The sequence below is a fragment of the Odocoileus virginianus genome, unplaced genomic scaffold (genome assembly GCF_023699985.2).
Source record: "Odocoileus virginianus isolate 20LAN1187 ecotype Illinois unplaced genomic scaffold, Ovbor_1.2 Unplaced_Scaffold_15, whole genome shotgun sequence".
In the NCBI taxonomy this organism is placed as follows: Eukaryota; Metazoa; Chordata; class Mammalia; order Artiodactyla; family Cervidae; genus Odocoileus; species Odocoileus virginianus.
Window position 1 is genome coordinate 1706960 of NW_027224277.1, and position 17429 is coordinate 1724388.

At 47.5% G+C, this 17429-nt stretch overlaps 1 protein-coding gene across 1 annotated transcript in view; it reads right to left on the reverse strand.

Moving 5' to 3' along the window:
- Positions 1-16954, reverse strand: part of FA2H (fatty acid 2-hydroxylase) — a 55847-nt gene extending 38893 nt beyond the window's left edge. Inside the window, exon 1 of the mRNA XM_020889189.2 lies at positions 16621-16954. Within this exon, the coding sequence (XP_020744848.1) occupies positions 16621-16890 (270 nt within the window). The 5' untranslated portion in view covers positions 16891-16954. The remainder of the gene's footprint in view (positions 1-16620) is intronic.
- Between the last annotated feature and the right edge of the window lie 475 nt (positions 16955-17429).

A 17429-nucleotide genomic window follows, 5' to 3' on the forward strand; every position in this document is an offset into this window, starting at 1 on the left:
GTGGGTGCCCATGGGAAAATGGTGCCAACAGACGCGCTTGACGCAGGGCTGCCAGAAACCTTCAAACCACCACAGTACCTGGGAAGAGCGACAAAGCAAAGCACAATGAGGTCAGGTCTGCGTATACAGACCATGTGATTCCACTTCTGTAACACTCTGTTTATGTCTGAGAGGAAGAAGATAGAGGACAAAGCCGCACCTCACAGTATGTGGACACTTCTCAGTAAAATGCTGACCATGCACCTCCCTACCTGCTAATCTCATGGCCCTCCCCCGGCTCTTGGACACCCACTCTCTGTGTCACAGCATGCTCCTGGACCCACAGGACACCTCCCTGCTACCTGGAGTCTTTCTCCAAAGTCATCTCCTCACCACAAAGTACAAACCAGCATTCCCTCCGTGCCCAGTTCTAGTAGGAAAATAAATGATTTACATGATTGATATTAAGATCTGAATGACCAGAGACAATTCCTTTAACCTGTCAGAGTTTTCATGTTTTTAATTGAGCGAGGATTTCTAATCTCTAGCTGATACATAATTACCATTAATGGTAAAATGATCAAAGAGGTGGGGGAAGCAATTCTTATAGGCTGGTGCATACCAACATCTAACTCTTACAATCATGAGGTCATATCTTTAGAAGCAAGTTATTTGCCTAACCTAGAGCCAGACATCCTGGAATGTGAAGTCAAGTGGGCCTTAGAAAGCATCACTACGAACAAAGCTAGTGGATGTGATGAAATTCCAGTTGAGCTATTTCAAATCCTAAAAGATGATGCTGTGAAAGTGTTGCACTCAATATGCCAGCAAATTTGGAAAACTCAGCAGTGGCCACAGGACTGGAAAAGGTCAGTTTTCATTCCAATCCCAAAGAAAGGCAATGCCAAAGAATGCTCAAACTACCGCACAACTGCACTCATCTCACACACTAGTAAAGTAATGGCTCAAAATTCTCCAAGCCAGGCTTCAGCAATACATGAACCGTGAACTTCCAGATGTTCAAGTTGGTTTTAGAAAAGGCAGAGGAACCAGAGATCAAATTGCCAACATCCACTGGATCATCAAAAAAGCAAGAGAGTTCCAGAAAAACATCTACTTCTGCTTTATTGACTATGCCAAAGCCTTCGACTGTGTGGATCACAATAAACTGTGGAAAATTCTGAAAGAGATGAGAATACCAGACCACCTGACCTGCCTCTTGAGAAACCTGTATGCAGGTCAGGAAGCAACAGTTAGAACTGGACATGGAACAACAGACTGGTTCCAAATAGGAAAAGGAGTACGTTAAGGCTGTATATTGTCACCCTGCTTATATGACTTATATACAGAGTCCATCATGAGAAACGCTGGGCTGGAAGAAGCAGAAGCTGGAATCAAGATTGCTGGGAGAAATATCAATAACCTCAGATATGCAGATGGAACCACCCTTATGGCAGAAAGTGAAGAGGAACTAAAGAGCCTCTTGATGAAAGTGAAAGAGGAGAATGAAAAAGTTGACTTAAAGCTCAACATTCAGAAAACTAAGATCATGGCATCTGGTCCCATCACCTCATGGGAAATAGATGGGGAGACAGTGGAAACAGTGTCAGACTTTATTTTGGGGGGCTCCAAAATCACTGCAGATGGTGACTGCAGCCATGAAATTAAAAGACGCTTACTCCTTGGAAGAAAAGTTATGACCAACCTAGACAGCATATTAAAAAGCAGAGATATTACTTTGCCAACAAAGGTCCATCTGGTCAAGGCTATGGTTTTTCCAGTGGTCATGTATGGATGTGAGAGTTGGACTGTGAAGAAAGCTGAGCACTGAAAAATTGATGCTTTTGAACTGTGGTGTTGGAGAAGACTCTTGAGAGTCCCTTGGACTGCAAGGAGATCCAACCAGTCCATCCTAAAGGAGATCAGTCCTGGGTGTTCATTGGAAGGACTGATGCTGAAACTCCAATACTTTTGCTACCTCATGCGAAGAGTTGACTCATTGGAAAGACCCTGATGCTGGGAGGGATTGGGGGCAGGAGGAGAAGGGGACGACAGAGGATGAGATGGCAGGACCGACTCGATGGACATGAGTTTGAGTAAACTCCGGGAGTTGGTGATGGACAGGGAGGCCTGGCGTGCTGCGATTCACGGGGTCGCAAAGAGTCAGACACGACTGAGTGACTGAACTGAACTGAACTGAAAGGAAAATGGGTATTGCGCTTCCCTGGTGGCCCAGTGGTTAAGAATCCACCTGCCAATGCAGGGGACATGGGTTCAATCCCTGGTCTGGGAAGACCCTACATGCCTGCAAGACAGCTAAGCCCCATGACACGCCCTGGGGCAGCTCAGCCCCTGGGCTTCAACACTGCGCCCAGGTGCCTACACCCTGCGCCCCGCGGCGAGAGAAGCTACCAGCGCAACTGGAGAGGAGCCCCTGCCGCCGCCCCCAGAGAAAGCCTGCACGCGGCAACGAGGGCCCAGTGCTGCCAGAAGCAAAGAGGTGAATAAATCTTAAACAGAAAGAACGAACGAACATTGGGTATAAATTTCATATAGAAAAAAGTCACCAATCTTAAGTGTACTGTACGATACGTTTTGACAATTAAATGCCTTCTTGTAGCCAATGCCCACATCAAGATATGGAACATTTCTGTCATCCCAGAAAAGTCCCAGGAATCTGCTTTTAATAGGCCTCATTTCACTTTGATGAAAGGAAGCTGGAGGTGGATAAGTATGCAGTTCCCCTGACCAGAGGCACGTGAAGTTTTAGCTCTACAGGGCTTTGCAAGAGAGCCTGGGTTCCCTCGCCGGGTGCCCCCCAGCTCCCCGAGCTCCCCCGCCCTCCATGCACACTCAGAACTTGACCTGATGGCCCTCCTCCAACCACAGGCTGGGGACACAAGGCAGGAAGACACACAAGACCCGCCCCCACGGAGGCAAGGCTGCCTGCCTGCCCGCGCTCCCCCCACCCGTCTCCCCATCTCGGCAGAAACAGCACCATTCCACAAGCACTGCGTGCTCAGTCTGTGCTCAGACTGTGGCCGCGCCCTGCGTGGGCTTCTCAGAGCCACGGTCCCCCTGCTCCAGCCACAAGACCCCAGAACCAGGGCACCCTGGTCAGCCAAAGCTCCTGAAAGGCAGACTTGACCGCGTCCCCCGCGGCTGGCAACGCGACCCAGAGCTGTTGCTCAGGTCTCGGCCTGCCCTTTGCTTTCTCCAGTGGAGCAGGTGGGAGCAGCAGTCTGGCTGGAATAGAACAGAGGAGCAAAGAAGGGGGGAAAACCTAACGCCTAAAACATAATAAAAAACGAGTGCAAAAAAAAGAAATAAAGTAAAACGAGTGCTTTCCAGGGAGCTCAGCCGGGCACTCTGTGACAATCTAGAGGGGAGGGCAGGGAGGTTCAAGAGGGAGGGGACATATGTATACTTATGGCTGCTTCATGTCACTCTACAGCAGTAACCGACACAACACTGTAAAGCAATTATCCTCCAATTAAGAATAAATTTAAAAAATGAATGATTTCATTAGCATGGAATAGAGTCCAAGAACAGACCGAACTTCGGAACTTCTCTGGTTGTCGAGTGGCTAAGACTGCACAGGGGGCCCAGGTTTGACCCCTACTCAGGGAACTAGGTCACATATGCTGCAACTAAGACCTGGCAGAACCAAATAAATACATACTAAAAAAAAGAATAGTCCAAACTATGTATGTGAATACTATGTGATTGTTCAGTCACTAAGTCATGTCCAACTCTTTGTGACCCCATGAACTGTAGCACGCCAGGCTTCCCTGTCCTTCACTATCTCCCTGAGTTTGCTCAAACTCATGTCCATTGAGTCAGTGATGGTATCCAACCGCCTCATCTTCTGCTGCCCCTTTCTCCTCTTGCCCTCAATCACTCCCAGCACCAGGGTCTTTTCCAGTGAGTCGGCTCTTCAAATCCAGTGGCCAAAGTATTGGAAGCTTCAGGTTCAGCATCAGTCCTTCCAATGAGTACTGAATTTATTTCCTTTAGGACTGACTGGCTGGATCTCCTTGCTGTCTTCTCCAGCACCACAGTTTGAAAGCATCAGTTCTTCGGTGCTCCTTCTTTATGGTCCAACTCTCACATCCATACATGACTACTGGAAAAACTATAGCTTTGACTATACGGATCTTTGTCAGCAAAGTGATGTCTCTGCTTTTTAATACACTGTCTAGGTTTGTCACAGCTTTTCCAAGGAGCAAGCATCTTTTAATTTTGTGGCTGCAGTCACCATCTGCATTGATTTTGGAGCCCAAGAAAATGAAATCTGACACTGTTTCCACATTTTCCCCATCTATTTGCCATGAAGTGACAGGACTGGGTGCCATGATCTTTTGTTTTTTGAATGTTGAGTTTTAATGTGTGGAAAGGTGGGTTTCTTTTCCTTAGTGTGAAAAGAGAGATTATTCCATAAACCTACTGGGAAAACCAGTTGGTCATTTAGAGAATTTTGAACCCCAAATAATCTCTATTTTGTCACTTATAACACCTCCCCTCCATTTACAGTAGATAAAACATTTAAGCAAAACCAAACAAATAACAGAATCATTAAGGATAAAAACTATGAACAGGACACTATTTTTATTTTTATATATAAAATCATAAAGTAGAGGTGATCTTTCTAAGAATGATGATAGCTAAAAGGTTTAAATGGAGGAAGAAAACGTTAAACAGGATAAAAGACAAATGAGAGCTGGAAGACAAGTAGTAATGTGCATGATGGATAAAGGCTCATATACTTTATATATAAAAAGTGGTATAAATCACTAGGGCTTCTCAGGTGGTACAGTGGCAGAGAATCCACCTGCTAATGAGGAGACACAGGAGACAGAAGGGACCAGGTTCTATCCATGGGTCAGGAAGATCCCCTGAAGTAGGAAGTGGCAGCCTGCTTCAGTATTCTTGCCTGGAAAATTCCATGGACAGAGTAGGTCTGGCAGTATGCAAGTCTATGAGGTCGCGGAGAGTTAGAAACGACTGAGTGAGCACACACACACATAAATTAATAGGGAAAAGATTAACTACCCAATACGGACGGACAAAGGGCCTGGACAGGCAGCTTACCGAAAGGGTGTAAATTATTCAGAAATGTGTAAAATATACATTACAAGACTTTCTCTTGTAATTCGTAGAAGTGAAGTGAACAAGGGCAAAGATTAAAAATACTCATAATATACATCTATGGTGAGGATGTGTATGATTTCAGAGGGAATTTAAATTGGTACAACCTTTTCAGAAAGCAATTTGGCAATATTCATCAAAATACAAAATGGACATAATTTTAATAAATAAATTTCAAATCTAGAATTCTATATTACAAATTTATTTGCATGTGTGTGCAAAATGATTATGTAAGGACGCTTCTTATAGCACTGATGTAATAGGGAAAAACACCAATAGGGAGAGCTACTAGAAAGAACATTGACAACCTAAAAGAAATGGACAACTTTCTAGAAACATACATCCCACCAAAACTGAATCAAGAAGAAATAGGTAACTTGAACAGACCAATCACTAAAAGTGAAACAGAATCTATAAAAAAAACTCCCTACAAACAGCAGTCCAGGACCAGATGGCTTCACGGGAGAATTCTACCAAACACACACAGAAGAACTTACACCGATCCTTCTCAAGTTCTTCCAAACAAGTGAAGAGGCACAGGCATTCGGTTAAGCCACTTTAACCCCGACACCAAAACCAAGCAAAGCCGCCACCAAGAAAATTACAGACCAGCATCTTCGATGAATACAGATGTAAAGATTCTCAACAAAATATCAGCAAACTGAATCCAACAACACATAAAAAATATACCCCACAACTGAGTGGAATTCTTCCCAAGTTCACAAGGATGGTTCAACATGTGCAAGTCAATCAATGTAGTACACCACATAAACAAAGTCAAAAACCACATGATCATCTCAATAAGTATAGAAAAAGCACTTGACAAAATTCAATATCCATTCATGATAAAAACTCATATAAAAATGGGCAAAGAGATAACATATCACAATATAATAAAAGCCACTTATGACAAACCCATAGCGAACACAATACTCAACAGTGAAAAAAAAGCTGAAAAGCTTCCTGCTAAAATCTGGAACGAGACAAGAATGCTGACCCTCACCGTTTATATTCAACATAGTATTAGGAAGTCCTAGCCACAGTAATCAGAGAAGGAAAAGAAATAAAAGGTATCCAAATTGGAAGAGAAAAGGTAAAATTGTCACTATATGCAGATGACATGATACTATATACAGAAAACCCTAAGGACTCCACACAAAAGCTAATAAATGAATTCAGCAAAGTAGCAGGATACAAGATTAACACTCAGAAGTTGATTACATTTTTTTTACATTAACAATGAAATATCAGAAAGGGAATGTAAAAAGACCACACCTTTCAAGATTGCACCTGTCCCCACAACAAAGCCCAGGAATAAACCTGACCAAGGATGTCAGGAAAGGACCTGACCAAGGAAAGACTTATATGCTGAAAACTATAAAACATTAATAAAGGAAATAAAAAAGGATTCAAAGACATGGAAAGATAGTCCATGTTCTTGAATGAAGAAAACTTTCATGGCTGATGTGGAAGGAAGTAAAAAATATGTCATTAGGTTAAAAAAAAGCAGCAAGTTGCCAAGGAGCCTGACCATACAACTCCTTTACATGGGAAATAGAAAGAATAATATATGTGCTTCTCTGAGGTCACAAGGAATTGTTGATAGTGTTTACACAGGGACTAGGTTGGGAGGGGCACCCAATTTTTTTTGCATATTCCTTTTAGTGATTTTAATTTGTGTATGAACGATGTTCACAGGTAATTGTGACAACACAGAAAAGGAGGGACAAGCTGATGGCTGGGGTTACTATCATCTGACAATATTACAACGTAATAAAATGAAACCTGACTGCAAAGTGAAAATTCAAAATCAATGCAAAAACTTAGAAAATTTCATGAAGTCAATGAAAGTGAGAGAAAACTGTTTTAGTTACAATTCCACAGTTAAATAAGGATCTGGCAAATGTAGGCTGTTTAACACTGAAACACAGGCAATCAAGAAAGGATGAAGCCCTTCAAAAGAGGAGGGCTTGTTTACCAGAGATCAAAAGAGACCCTCAGCCCTTAAATACTCTTGCTAAAATGACCCTCTTTATGATCATGGTGTGAACAGCCAACGCAAAGCTTAGAATGTCACACTGCTTTCATACGTTTTGTCAAAAAACCACACATGTAAAACAACACTTCAGTTCAGTTCAGTTGCTCAGTCGTGTCTGACTCTTTGCGACCCCATGAACCACAGCACGCCAGGCCTCCCTGTCTGTCACCAACTCCCGGAGATCACCCAAACCCACATCCATCGAGTCGGTGATGCCATCCAACCATCTCATCCTCTGTTGTCCCCTTCTCCTCCCACCTTCAATCTTTCCCAGCATCAGGGTCTTTTCCAGTGAGTCAGCTCTTCACATCAGGTGGCCAAAGTACTGGAGTTTCAGCTTCAGCATCAGTCCTTCCAATGAACACCAGGACTGATCTCCTTTAGGATGGACTGGTTAGATCTCCTTGATGCATTATTTGCTCAATTTAAGAATAAGCAGCCAAGCGCAATCTTAATTTTGCTGTCACTTTTTTTTTTTTTTGGCCTGCCAGGGAGGCTTGTAGAATCTTAGTTTGAGGGTCAGGATCAGCGCAAGCAGAGCCCTAACCACTGGACTGCCAGGGAATTCCCTTGCTGTCAGATTAAAGTAAGATTTAAAAAAAAAACACACAACTTTTTAGTTTCATTTTTAAAGATAATCAATTTCCTTCTCCCCTTGGTCCATTTTCTATGAAATTTTGGCCTTCATTTAAAGTAGATTCACTTAACAAGACCTCTAATCATAAGAGTCAAGGACCTTCCCTCTCAGGTTCAAGGAACACCTGAATTTTCTATGGCACACTGTCTCCAACCTGCATAAGGTGTTATACTTGCCACTCTAAAGGTCTTTTTAATAAAAATTAATTATTATTCATTATCTGGGCAGTGCTGGGTCTCTATTGCTGGTTCAGGCTCTCTCTAGCTGCGGGGACGGGCCCCTCTTTATTGCAGTGCTTCGGCATCTCATTGCACTGGCTTCTCTTGCAGTGGAGCATGGGTTCTAGGAACGTGGACTTCAGGAGTTGTGATCTACGGGCTTAGCTGCTCTGCAGCGTGTGGAATCTTCCCAGACCAGGAATCAAACCCATGTTCCCTGCATTGGCAGGTGGCTTCTTAACCACTGGACCACCAGGGAAGTTCCCCAAAGGATCCTGCCTGGGACAAGGGGAAGCAACTACCAAATTAGGTTGGTCTGCTGTGGTCCCTAACTTGGGATCATGGATGCTGTATTTATTCAGCCAAATGTAACTGCTCCTTATTTCTCCATGGCAGTCAGTCTCAAAGTGTGGGCCTTAACTTGACTTAAAAACGTGAGATCTTCCTTAGATTTTTGTGGGTAAATGATCTTGTTTCATAGAAGTTCATTATTACACAAGACTGAAAGTGAAAGAAAGTGAAGTCACTCAGTCATGTCTGACTCTTTGCGACCCCATGGACTGTAGCCTACCAGGCTCCTCCGTCCATGGGATTCTCCAGGCAAGCATACTGGAGTGGGTTGCCATTTCCTTCTCCAGGAGATCTTCCCAACCCAGGGATCAAACCTGGTCTCCTGCATTGCAGGCAGACACTTTACCATCTGAACCCACCAGGAAATGGGTTATTATGGACTACTAACATTCAGAATTTATAAAACAAAACTAGCCATTACTAAAATCTCCAATTCCATTTTCCAAAGGGAAATGTGAGCACTGCACAATGCTAAACAATGTGAAAAAGGTTCTGTTGAGCATATAAGAATGTACAGAACTACTCCCTTTAAATTCTACTTGTTTTAAAGGAGAAAGTACAACCAGTTCACTTAGGTAATTATCAACCACGTTTGATGTAGATTGCATGGTTCACTTTTAAGTGTGTAGTCACATGTAGTTACATCAATGGAATTTTTGGCTACTAGCTTTCTTCTAACAGGACCTTAAGACGTTCTGTACGCATCACAGTTCAAATATGTTAAAACAAGTCCTCCCAAATTTGCTTATTTGGTATTGCTGTTTTAACACCTTGCAATATACTATCGCAATAAAGAAACAATGCATTAACAGCATAAATGCATAAACAGCGCATTTAACAATGCGCTAAAACACAGCACAAGGCTTCACAACAACAAATCCTGAGTATGATGTTTCTGCTTCTCCATGACAACTTCACAGCTCTTGCTAGCATCAGGTTTGGTGTTCTCCAACCTCACTATCATGACTGAGCTTGGGTTCCACCAGAGGGCAAGAGCAGGTGGGACGAGAGGTTGTTAGAATTTTCTGCCATTTTAGATGAGTGGCAATTAGAGAAGACTGAGAATCACAGTTCGGAGATGACACGCTTTAGAGTTTTGCATGAAAAGACACAGGAAAGAGTCAACAGAACTGGAAACCCAGGAACGGTTCTACCGCCACACATCATCCAGACACTTACACACAGGGTTACAAGTCACAGTGCTGAGAGGAAGCAGGGCTCTCAATCGGCATTTCCTATGGTTACTTTTACTTCTACCCTTGCCGGGGACTCAGGGGAAGGGGTGAACTTCAGTAGCCTCATGTGGAAGATGTTTTGCCAACTTTCAGGCTAATGAAATACTGAGGCAAAGGCAAAAATGAGGGACTCACTTGATAGTCCTCCATCCTTTCCATCAACTCACCTTTCAGCTACTGAAGAAAAAACTGGAAAGAGGTTTGTGTTTCCACATCTTACTACTTGAAGTATCTTGTGTGTGCTACTGTCACCACTTTCCTTGTCAATTTGCCACCTATCTCGGCATTTGGAAACGTGGATCGAGAGTTGTCCTTGCTCTCTGCAGGTCATTCATCTTTATTTAGACATTTATTACTTTCTGTTGACAGGCACCAGTGTGCTAGTGTCTCCCAGGGAAACCCAGATGAGTTAGGCAATTTCAGCCTTCAGAGAGCTTACAATTTAGTCAAGAAGTTAAGACATGTAGTGAAAACAGTGAGTAACAAAGAATATTTTGAATGCTGTAATGTAAGTAGAGGCCAAGTGCTATGTGAGCGTGCGAGAAGGAAAAACCTAGCTCTAGATGGGAAAGGAAGGAGTCTGAAGAAGTAGAGTGGATAGTTACCTGAATTAACTCCAAATTTAACTAAATTTTCTGGGCATGGAGCTGTGGATGCAGCAATTGGGAACCACTGAAGATTCAGGATACCGCTGTGATATAACCATGTGCTCTTTGGAGAGCATCACAGGCCATGGGCTGCAGTGAGAGCTGGCAGAGAGAGGCCTGCCCGGGAGACTGCTGCAGGAATGAGCATAACGAGGCTCTGGCCACGGTAGGGGAGCAGCGGGCAGACGTCTGAAAGGAAGACTAAGGAGGTCCATGAGGATGAGCAAGGCTCTGCCCCAGCCACCAGTATGCTTTAACCCCACTCCCTTCCACAGCCTCCGGGTCCTTTAGGACGGAGCAGGGAATGGAGACAGCAGGACAACACAGATCACAGATCATCTCCCAGGTGTAGTGCTGAGTGAAAAAAGCTGCATCGCGGGGCACGCCACTGTGGTTCCGCTGAAGCTTTGTGCACTTTTCTGGGAAACGAGGAGCAAGAACTAGCGGTGGAGACTGAGCATAAACAGCTGGAAGGGGTGAAGCAGGTGGAATAATGCACCTCCCTCCAAAATGTACATCCCAATACCTGGACCCATGACTGTGTTACCTTACATGGCCTGGAGGACTGTGCAGAGTGGTTAAACTAGAGACTTTGTGACGAGAGATCCTGGATTGTCCGGTGTGTGTGTGGGAGCAAGGAGCGCAGTGTAACCACAAGGTTCCTCACAGGCGAGAGATGGGAGCAGGAGAATCAGAGGCCAAGAACGAGGAGAGACACGAGGGCAGAGGAGAGAGCAATGTGACTGACAGCTGGGGCCGGGAGCCAGGGAATACGGGCAGCCTCTAAAAGCTAGAAAAGGAGGGAAACAAATTCTCCCCTAGAGCCTCCAGAAAGAAGGCTGCCCTGCCCACTCACTTCTGACTTTTGACTCCAGAATCAGAAGAGAACATGTATGTGTTGCTTTACTGCACTGAGTTTGTGGCAATTTGTTACAGCAGCAAAATAAAATAAATGCAGGTGGAAAGCTAAAGGAGCGAGGTATCCAGAAGCCAGGTGAACACAGCCTATCAAGGACAGGGCAGTGATCACCATGTCGAGAGTTCTGTCAAGCCAGCTGAGGACTGGCCATCAGGTTTAGACAGGGGCAGGTCCCGATGACCATGACAAGGGCACTTTCAGTACCACAGTGGGTTTCAGAGAGAACAAGATGCTCACTACTTGTCTGTCTGAATGAATGGAAGGCAACGTATGGACCAATGGTGAATGTGTGTCTTAAGATAAATAATAAAGAAAGTGAAGATGATGGATGCTGCTCAGGCATCACTTTTGGTTCTCTGCTGGGAATGTTTCCAGAAATGATTACTCTCAGGTGTTTCTGAGATTCCTGTCTGTTTCTTTTTATTTCCCCCATAGAGTCCTAACTTCCAGTGAAAGTGAAAGTCGTTCACTTGTGTCTGACTCTTTGTGACCCCGTGGACTATACAGACCATGGAATTCTCCAGGCCAGAATACTGGAGGGGGTAGCCTTTTCTTCTCCAGGTGATCTTCCCAACCCAGGAATCAAACCCAGGTCTCCTGCATTGCAGGCAGATTCTTTATCAGCTGAGCCACAAGGGAAGCCCTAATTTCAACCTTCCCCTTAATTTAGGTCTCGAAGCCCCTTCTCTGAATTCCAGGGTAACATCAGGGAGCAGTCTTGGAGCCTGTGTTTACCCCATGTCACATGGAACCACATGGCTTGGGTCCCTGGCTCTCTCCCAGCTGGCCCTAGCTTCATCCTCCTGGTAAAGCCCACCTGCCACCACAAGGCCCTGGCAAGGAGCAAAGGATGGTAGCTGCTGATGGGCCAGGCAGGCCCATTTAGGGGGCCCTCCTGTAGGCTAAGCAAATCTTGACCCCCGTCAGTCAGCAGACTTGTCACGTCCACTCTGCTCTGCAGGTGGGGACAGTTTGGCAAGTTCCCCAAGCACCGGCTTTTATCTGAACTCTCAGCTCAGACCGGTGCTCCAAGCTGCGCTGTGCTCAAGCTGTTCCGGAGCCTGGGGTGGGGTGGAAACCCTGAGTCTTCCTGCACTTAGATCTCCTCCTTAATTACTCAAGCTCTGAACCTCTGAATGTCTGGACCCTCAGAGCCTGGCAGAAGCACACATGGCACAATCTGTGGATTTCTCAGCCACTCAGAGATATGCCTTATGGGACTAGGACACGACATCCAGAGACATTCAGAAGGCAGGGTTCGCCCAACAGCAGGGGCTGGGAGTCAGGGCTTGCGTTCTTCCAGGGTCTCCTCAAACAGGGCTTTTCTCCAGGGGCAAGCTTAGATGTCTGCCCACAAGAAGCATTCTTGAGGTCCAGTGGTGTGAGATGGTGGGGGGGGAGTGTGGTCTGCCCTTTCACAGTTATTTTCCTTATCGCAGCAGGTCTGGAGTGAGGGAAGGATTCTGGTTGGACTGTGACAAAAGCTGTAGCTCTCTCACCAGAAAAATGCACAACCACACGTTTTTACACATAATTTCATCTCTTCCATCAATCTCAGAAAATACTCCGCAGATCACCAGGGTTAAGAAGCTCCGCTTTAGGTGTCTTCCAAAGTGTGATACTTACTCCACTGATGGTGCTCAAGATTTCAGGGGATGGGAGGATGAGCATTTATTTTAACAGCTCTATTTTCAAAGTGCATGTAAAATCTGTGATTTCACTGGTAATAATGCCTAGGGCAAGTAAGTGGTAAAATAGAGAGTGAGTCTACTTATAGATAAACATTAAATAGTTCAAGTCCTATGCCAATTTGGAAAAAAAAACTGGGACACTGATTCATGGATAACCTACGTCTGGGAAACACAGTTTCCATGGCCTTGGGAGGTCATTTCTTTCATATTTCTTAAAAAAAAAAAAAAAGTTGGTTGCAGCTCAATCAGTGGGCTTCACATCCCCTAACAACGTGAGCCACTCTTACCTAAGCTTGGAGTGAGGAGCCCGGAGCCCCCGGCTGAGAAGAGGGCCAGCTTCCCTTCTCAGCCATCCCTAATTCACCTCCTCAAGTCTGCTGCTGCCTGCTGCTGCTTCAGTCGTGTCCGACTCTGTGCGACCCCACAGATGGCAGCCCACCAGGCTCCGCCGTCCCTGGGATTTTCCAGGCAAGAACACTGGAGTGGGTTGCCATTGCCTTCTCCGCCTCAGGTCAGAGGCTATAACAAACCTTGTCTCATCCCACAGTATGTTGGCTCAAACAAGTCTGACCTGTTTCACGTGTGTGTGCTTTCCTGCGAGTGTGAGTGAATGTGTGTGTAAGTGTCTCTACAGAGGGGCTGTGGTAAAGTGGGGAGCAGGGGAAACCCACAGGGCTGAGTCTTGTCCCTGCAATTTCACGGCAGAGGTCCAGCAGGCTCCTCGCTGGGGACTACACTTGGGAAGGAGGATTCTGAGGATGGGCACCATTCAGAAATGAGCCCCAAAGAAGAGAGCTGGTTCATGATACTCCCCTTCCCTGTCAAGGCCCCTCCTTGTCCTCACGTTATAGGAGCCGGGTTCTAGCCTCAACAGGTGTCAGCGTCCCTGGTCAAGTCTGAGGAGGGGAGAGAGGTGGAGAAGGCAGCACAGGGCTGCTAGGAGGGCTTAACCAGAGAGAAGAACAGAAGTGTCTTCTCTGTGTTCAGGCCTTACAAGGAGGGCTTCTCTCTGACAGGATAGCTTCTCTAGATTTCTCCTCTGGCTACCTCTCCTCCTCAATATAAAGACAATCCTACACGTGTTTCCAGAATAGAAATCTGCAGACAGAAGCTGACAAGCAACTGGAGTACTGGGTGATTATGGCCGTAGGTCAAGTTTGGGCCATGGGTTTGTAAGTATGATGTTAGTTTTCTCCCCCATATCCTCAGGCAGGGGCCCAGTTACAAGGACACCTGAAACACGGCACACTGGGACTCTTGCAGTGACACGTGAGGGCAAGCGTAGGAAGCAAATTTAGACTCAGTATTCTCTGAAGGTCAGCTAAAGCAAAGCAAGTGAAAGTGAAAGTCGCTCCGTCGTATCCGACTCTTTGCGACCCCATGGACAAAACAGTCCATGGAATTCTCCAGAATACTGGAGTGTACCCACTTCTTCCTTTTCCTTCTCCAGGGTATCTTTCCAACCCAGCGATTGAACTCAGGTCTTCCGCATTGCAGGCGAATTCTTTACCAGCTGAGCCACAAGGGAAGTCCAAGAATACTGGAGTGGGTAGCCTATCCCTTCTCCAGGGGATCTTCCTGAACCCAGAAATTGAACCAGGGTCTCCTGCATTGCAGGCAGATTCTTTACCAACTGAGCTATGAGGGAAGCAAAGAAAAACAAAGCCAAATCAAACCACAGTGCTGGGTGGCTAGCAGAGCCAGGAGGTGGGGCCATCTCAGGAGAGATACTGTGGACAGCGCTGGGAGGAGAGGTCACACCCTAGGCTCCTGTTGATAGGTTACAATTACAATATAGAATGCCTTCCATAAGCCATCACATGCCTAGAAGTCTCTAGTATTCTGGCCTATGCCTCTCATTTCCTGCACTCAACTTCAGTTAAACCTACGGCTAAGCCCCTTCGGCATGATCTGACACCAAACGTCAGCTTCCAAGATTAAACTGGACTCCTGCTGCAGAATAGTGTCCTATCATTTTACCTATGAAGTCTCCCAAATTCAACCTTCCCCTCTTCTTGGTCAAAGCCAGTGTTACCTCTCACTGGGGCTACAGGCTAGCCTCCTGCCTGGTCTCCGCACACCCATTTTGGCTCCCTCCACTCCTCCTCATCACTGCAGCTGGGATGGTCTTCCAAAGATGCAAATCTGAGCACGCTATATCTCCTCTTGAATCTGTTCCCTGCCTTTCGGTTGTTCTTAGAATCATGACCCAAATCCTGAGCACAGCCGCCTGGCTGATCGGCCTCCTTCCACTTCCCTCTCCTTGCCCACCAGCTTCTGGTTACATTGGTTTTATTTCTGTCCCTTGACTCTGCCAAGTCCTTACCCTTCAGAGCCTCCAGGTATTCTGTTCCCTCTGTCTGGAGTGTTGTACTCACCACACTCCACCTGGCTAGAGCCAGGTATCCATTGATTAGCTCCCAGGGTAAACAGCACTTTCTCCAGAAAGTCCTCCCTGATTCACACTCTGATGGCACCAGGTAATTCAAGAACTACTGTAGCCTGTTGGGTCCATGAATGAGACCATATTGTTTTGTCCATTGGTACCTCAGTCCCTTGGTATCAGTGCCTAGCTCAGTGCTGCCAATCATTAACATATCAAGAGAGTGAGTGAATCAGTGATCAAAGAACTGGGCAGGATGGCTCAGTGAAAAGACACCTGGAACAGTGAGAGTCAAGTCCTTTCATCCAAAGACCTAAAAGCATTTGCTGGGGCCATCTTGAACGAAGAGCTAGAAGCAGGGAACAACTGTTGGTTTATGTCCAAGCATGATGGCTCCACTGTCCTCAGTCCTGCAGCTGGGCCTGGGGAAGGCCTGAAAGGTCAGTTTGCCTCAGGCCCAGGCCTACCTGGAGCCCAATAGATAAGATCCTCTCCCACACCCAAAGGTCCTTGGAATGGACAAGGTACTGATTTTGGAATCAGACACACTTGACTTTTCTACTATCTAGCTCAGATTCCCTCAGATCACAAACTGACCTCGAACTAGTGTTTCTTTGGGCCCCAGTTTCCACATCCTAAAATGGAGATAATAAAATGGAGAAAATAAAATACAGACAGCAGTTTGAATACCATCATGAGCCTGGAATGCACAGCTGCATGCAGCTCAGAGTGCTATTTCCCTCTCCCCAGCAAAACTGGCTTACCCCGTCACGTCACTCTGCTGGACACCCAGGCCAGCAGGCAGGGCATGAGACGAAGGGAGGTCTGAAGGGCGGGAGGACACAGGCCGTCTAAGACACTGCCCCAACTTTTCCACTCGGCCAGGGAAGCCCTGGCACAACACAAGGGTGGCACAGAGAAATCCAAACTAACTGAGAAGGGTGACCAGTCTGTGCCTTTTGGAGGCAGGAGCAGTGAGATGGGGAGGGGAGGACAGGTGAGCCTGGAAGCTATTATTCAAACAGAAACGAATAGTAGCTGCAAAAAGGGAGAGGCTGATAAGGGAACAGGAAGGAAAGACTGGGTGTGTGAGGGGCTGGGAGGGAAAAAGTGATCCAAGACGTCAGACAGCCAGAGGCTGCAGCAGGAACCAGTATGAAGAAGGAGACACCTTGGGAGGTGGGAGAAGCAGCAGACAGCAGAGGGTCAGGGGAAACGCTGGAAAGGGGCAAATTCCTGGTTGGGGAGCCAGCGGGGGCTAGCAGGGGCTTGTTACTGGGCCCTCCTGGAGCGCAGGTGCACCGGGCTCTCGGGCAGTGGAGAGCCGGTGGTGGGGGGAGGAAGCAGGGGTGTGGGACCACCGCCCGGCTGTACCTGGGGGTCTCCTTGCAGGTCGCCAACGTAGTACTGCTCCAGCCAGCGGCGCGCGTTGGCCGAGTGCCGGTGCGGCGGCCCGTCCAGGTCGGCGCTCACGTCCTGGCCCGCGCGCGCCCATAGCAGCTGCTCGCCCCCCGGGTGCTGCCGCACGAAGCCGGTGAGGTCGTAGAGGCGGGCCCCGCGGCGGACCCAGCAGGCGCCGGCCGCCAGGCGCCGCTGGACCTCAGCGGCGGAGAAGCAGGCGGCGGGGGGCGGAGCGGGGGCCATGGCGGGAGAGCTGAGCTCGCGGCTGGCTCGGAGGCTGCCCGGCGCGCCTCTGGCAGCCCGCGGCCGCCGCCGCCTTGACGGGCCGGCCGCCACCGCACCTGCTCATTTGCATGCCGCGCTCCCATTGGCCGCGCGGCGGGACTCCGCGGGGGCCGCTTCGCCATTGGCCGGCGGGACGCCCGGCAGACACTAGCGGGGCGGGCCGGCGAGGGCGCGCTCGGCCAGGTGGCCGGAGGCAGGCCGGGGCCCGCGCTGCACCGGGTGGTCCTAGGCAGGCCGAGGGCGCTCCCGCCGGGTGCGTCTCGTTGCACGAGAGCACAGGGGCAGGCGGTTGGAAGCGGGGCGAGTCCTCCCTTCGTCGGCGGCGGTCCAGACAGACGTGCTCCTTGGCCAGATCGCCACCGCTGCTGCCTTATCTCCGCCGATCTCCCAGATCGTCACTTGGGAGAAACCTTCAGGTTTCCATCCTTAGGCTTCAGGAGTGGGTGACGAGAAGGAGAGGCAGGGTGACAACTAGAGTAACGCAACCAAGACGCTGG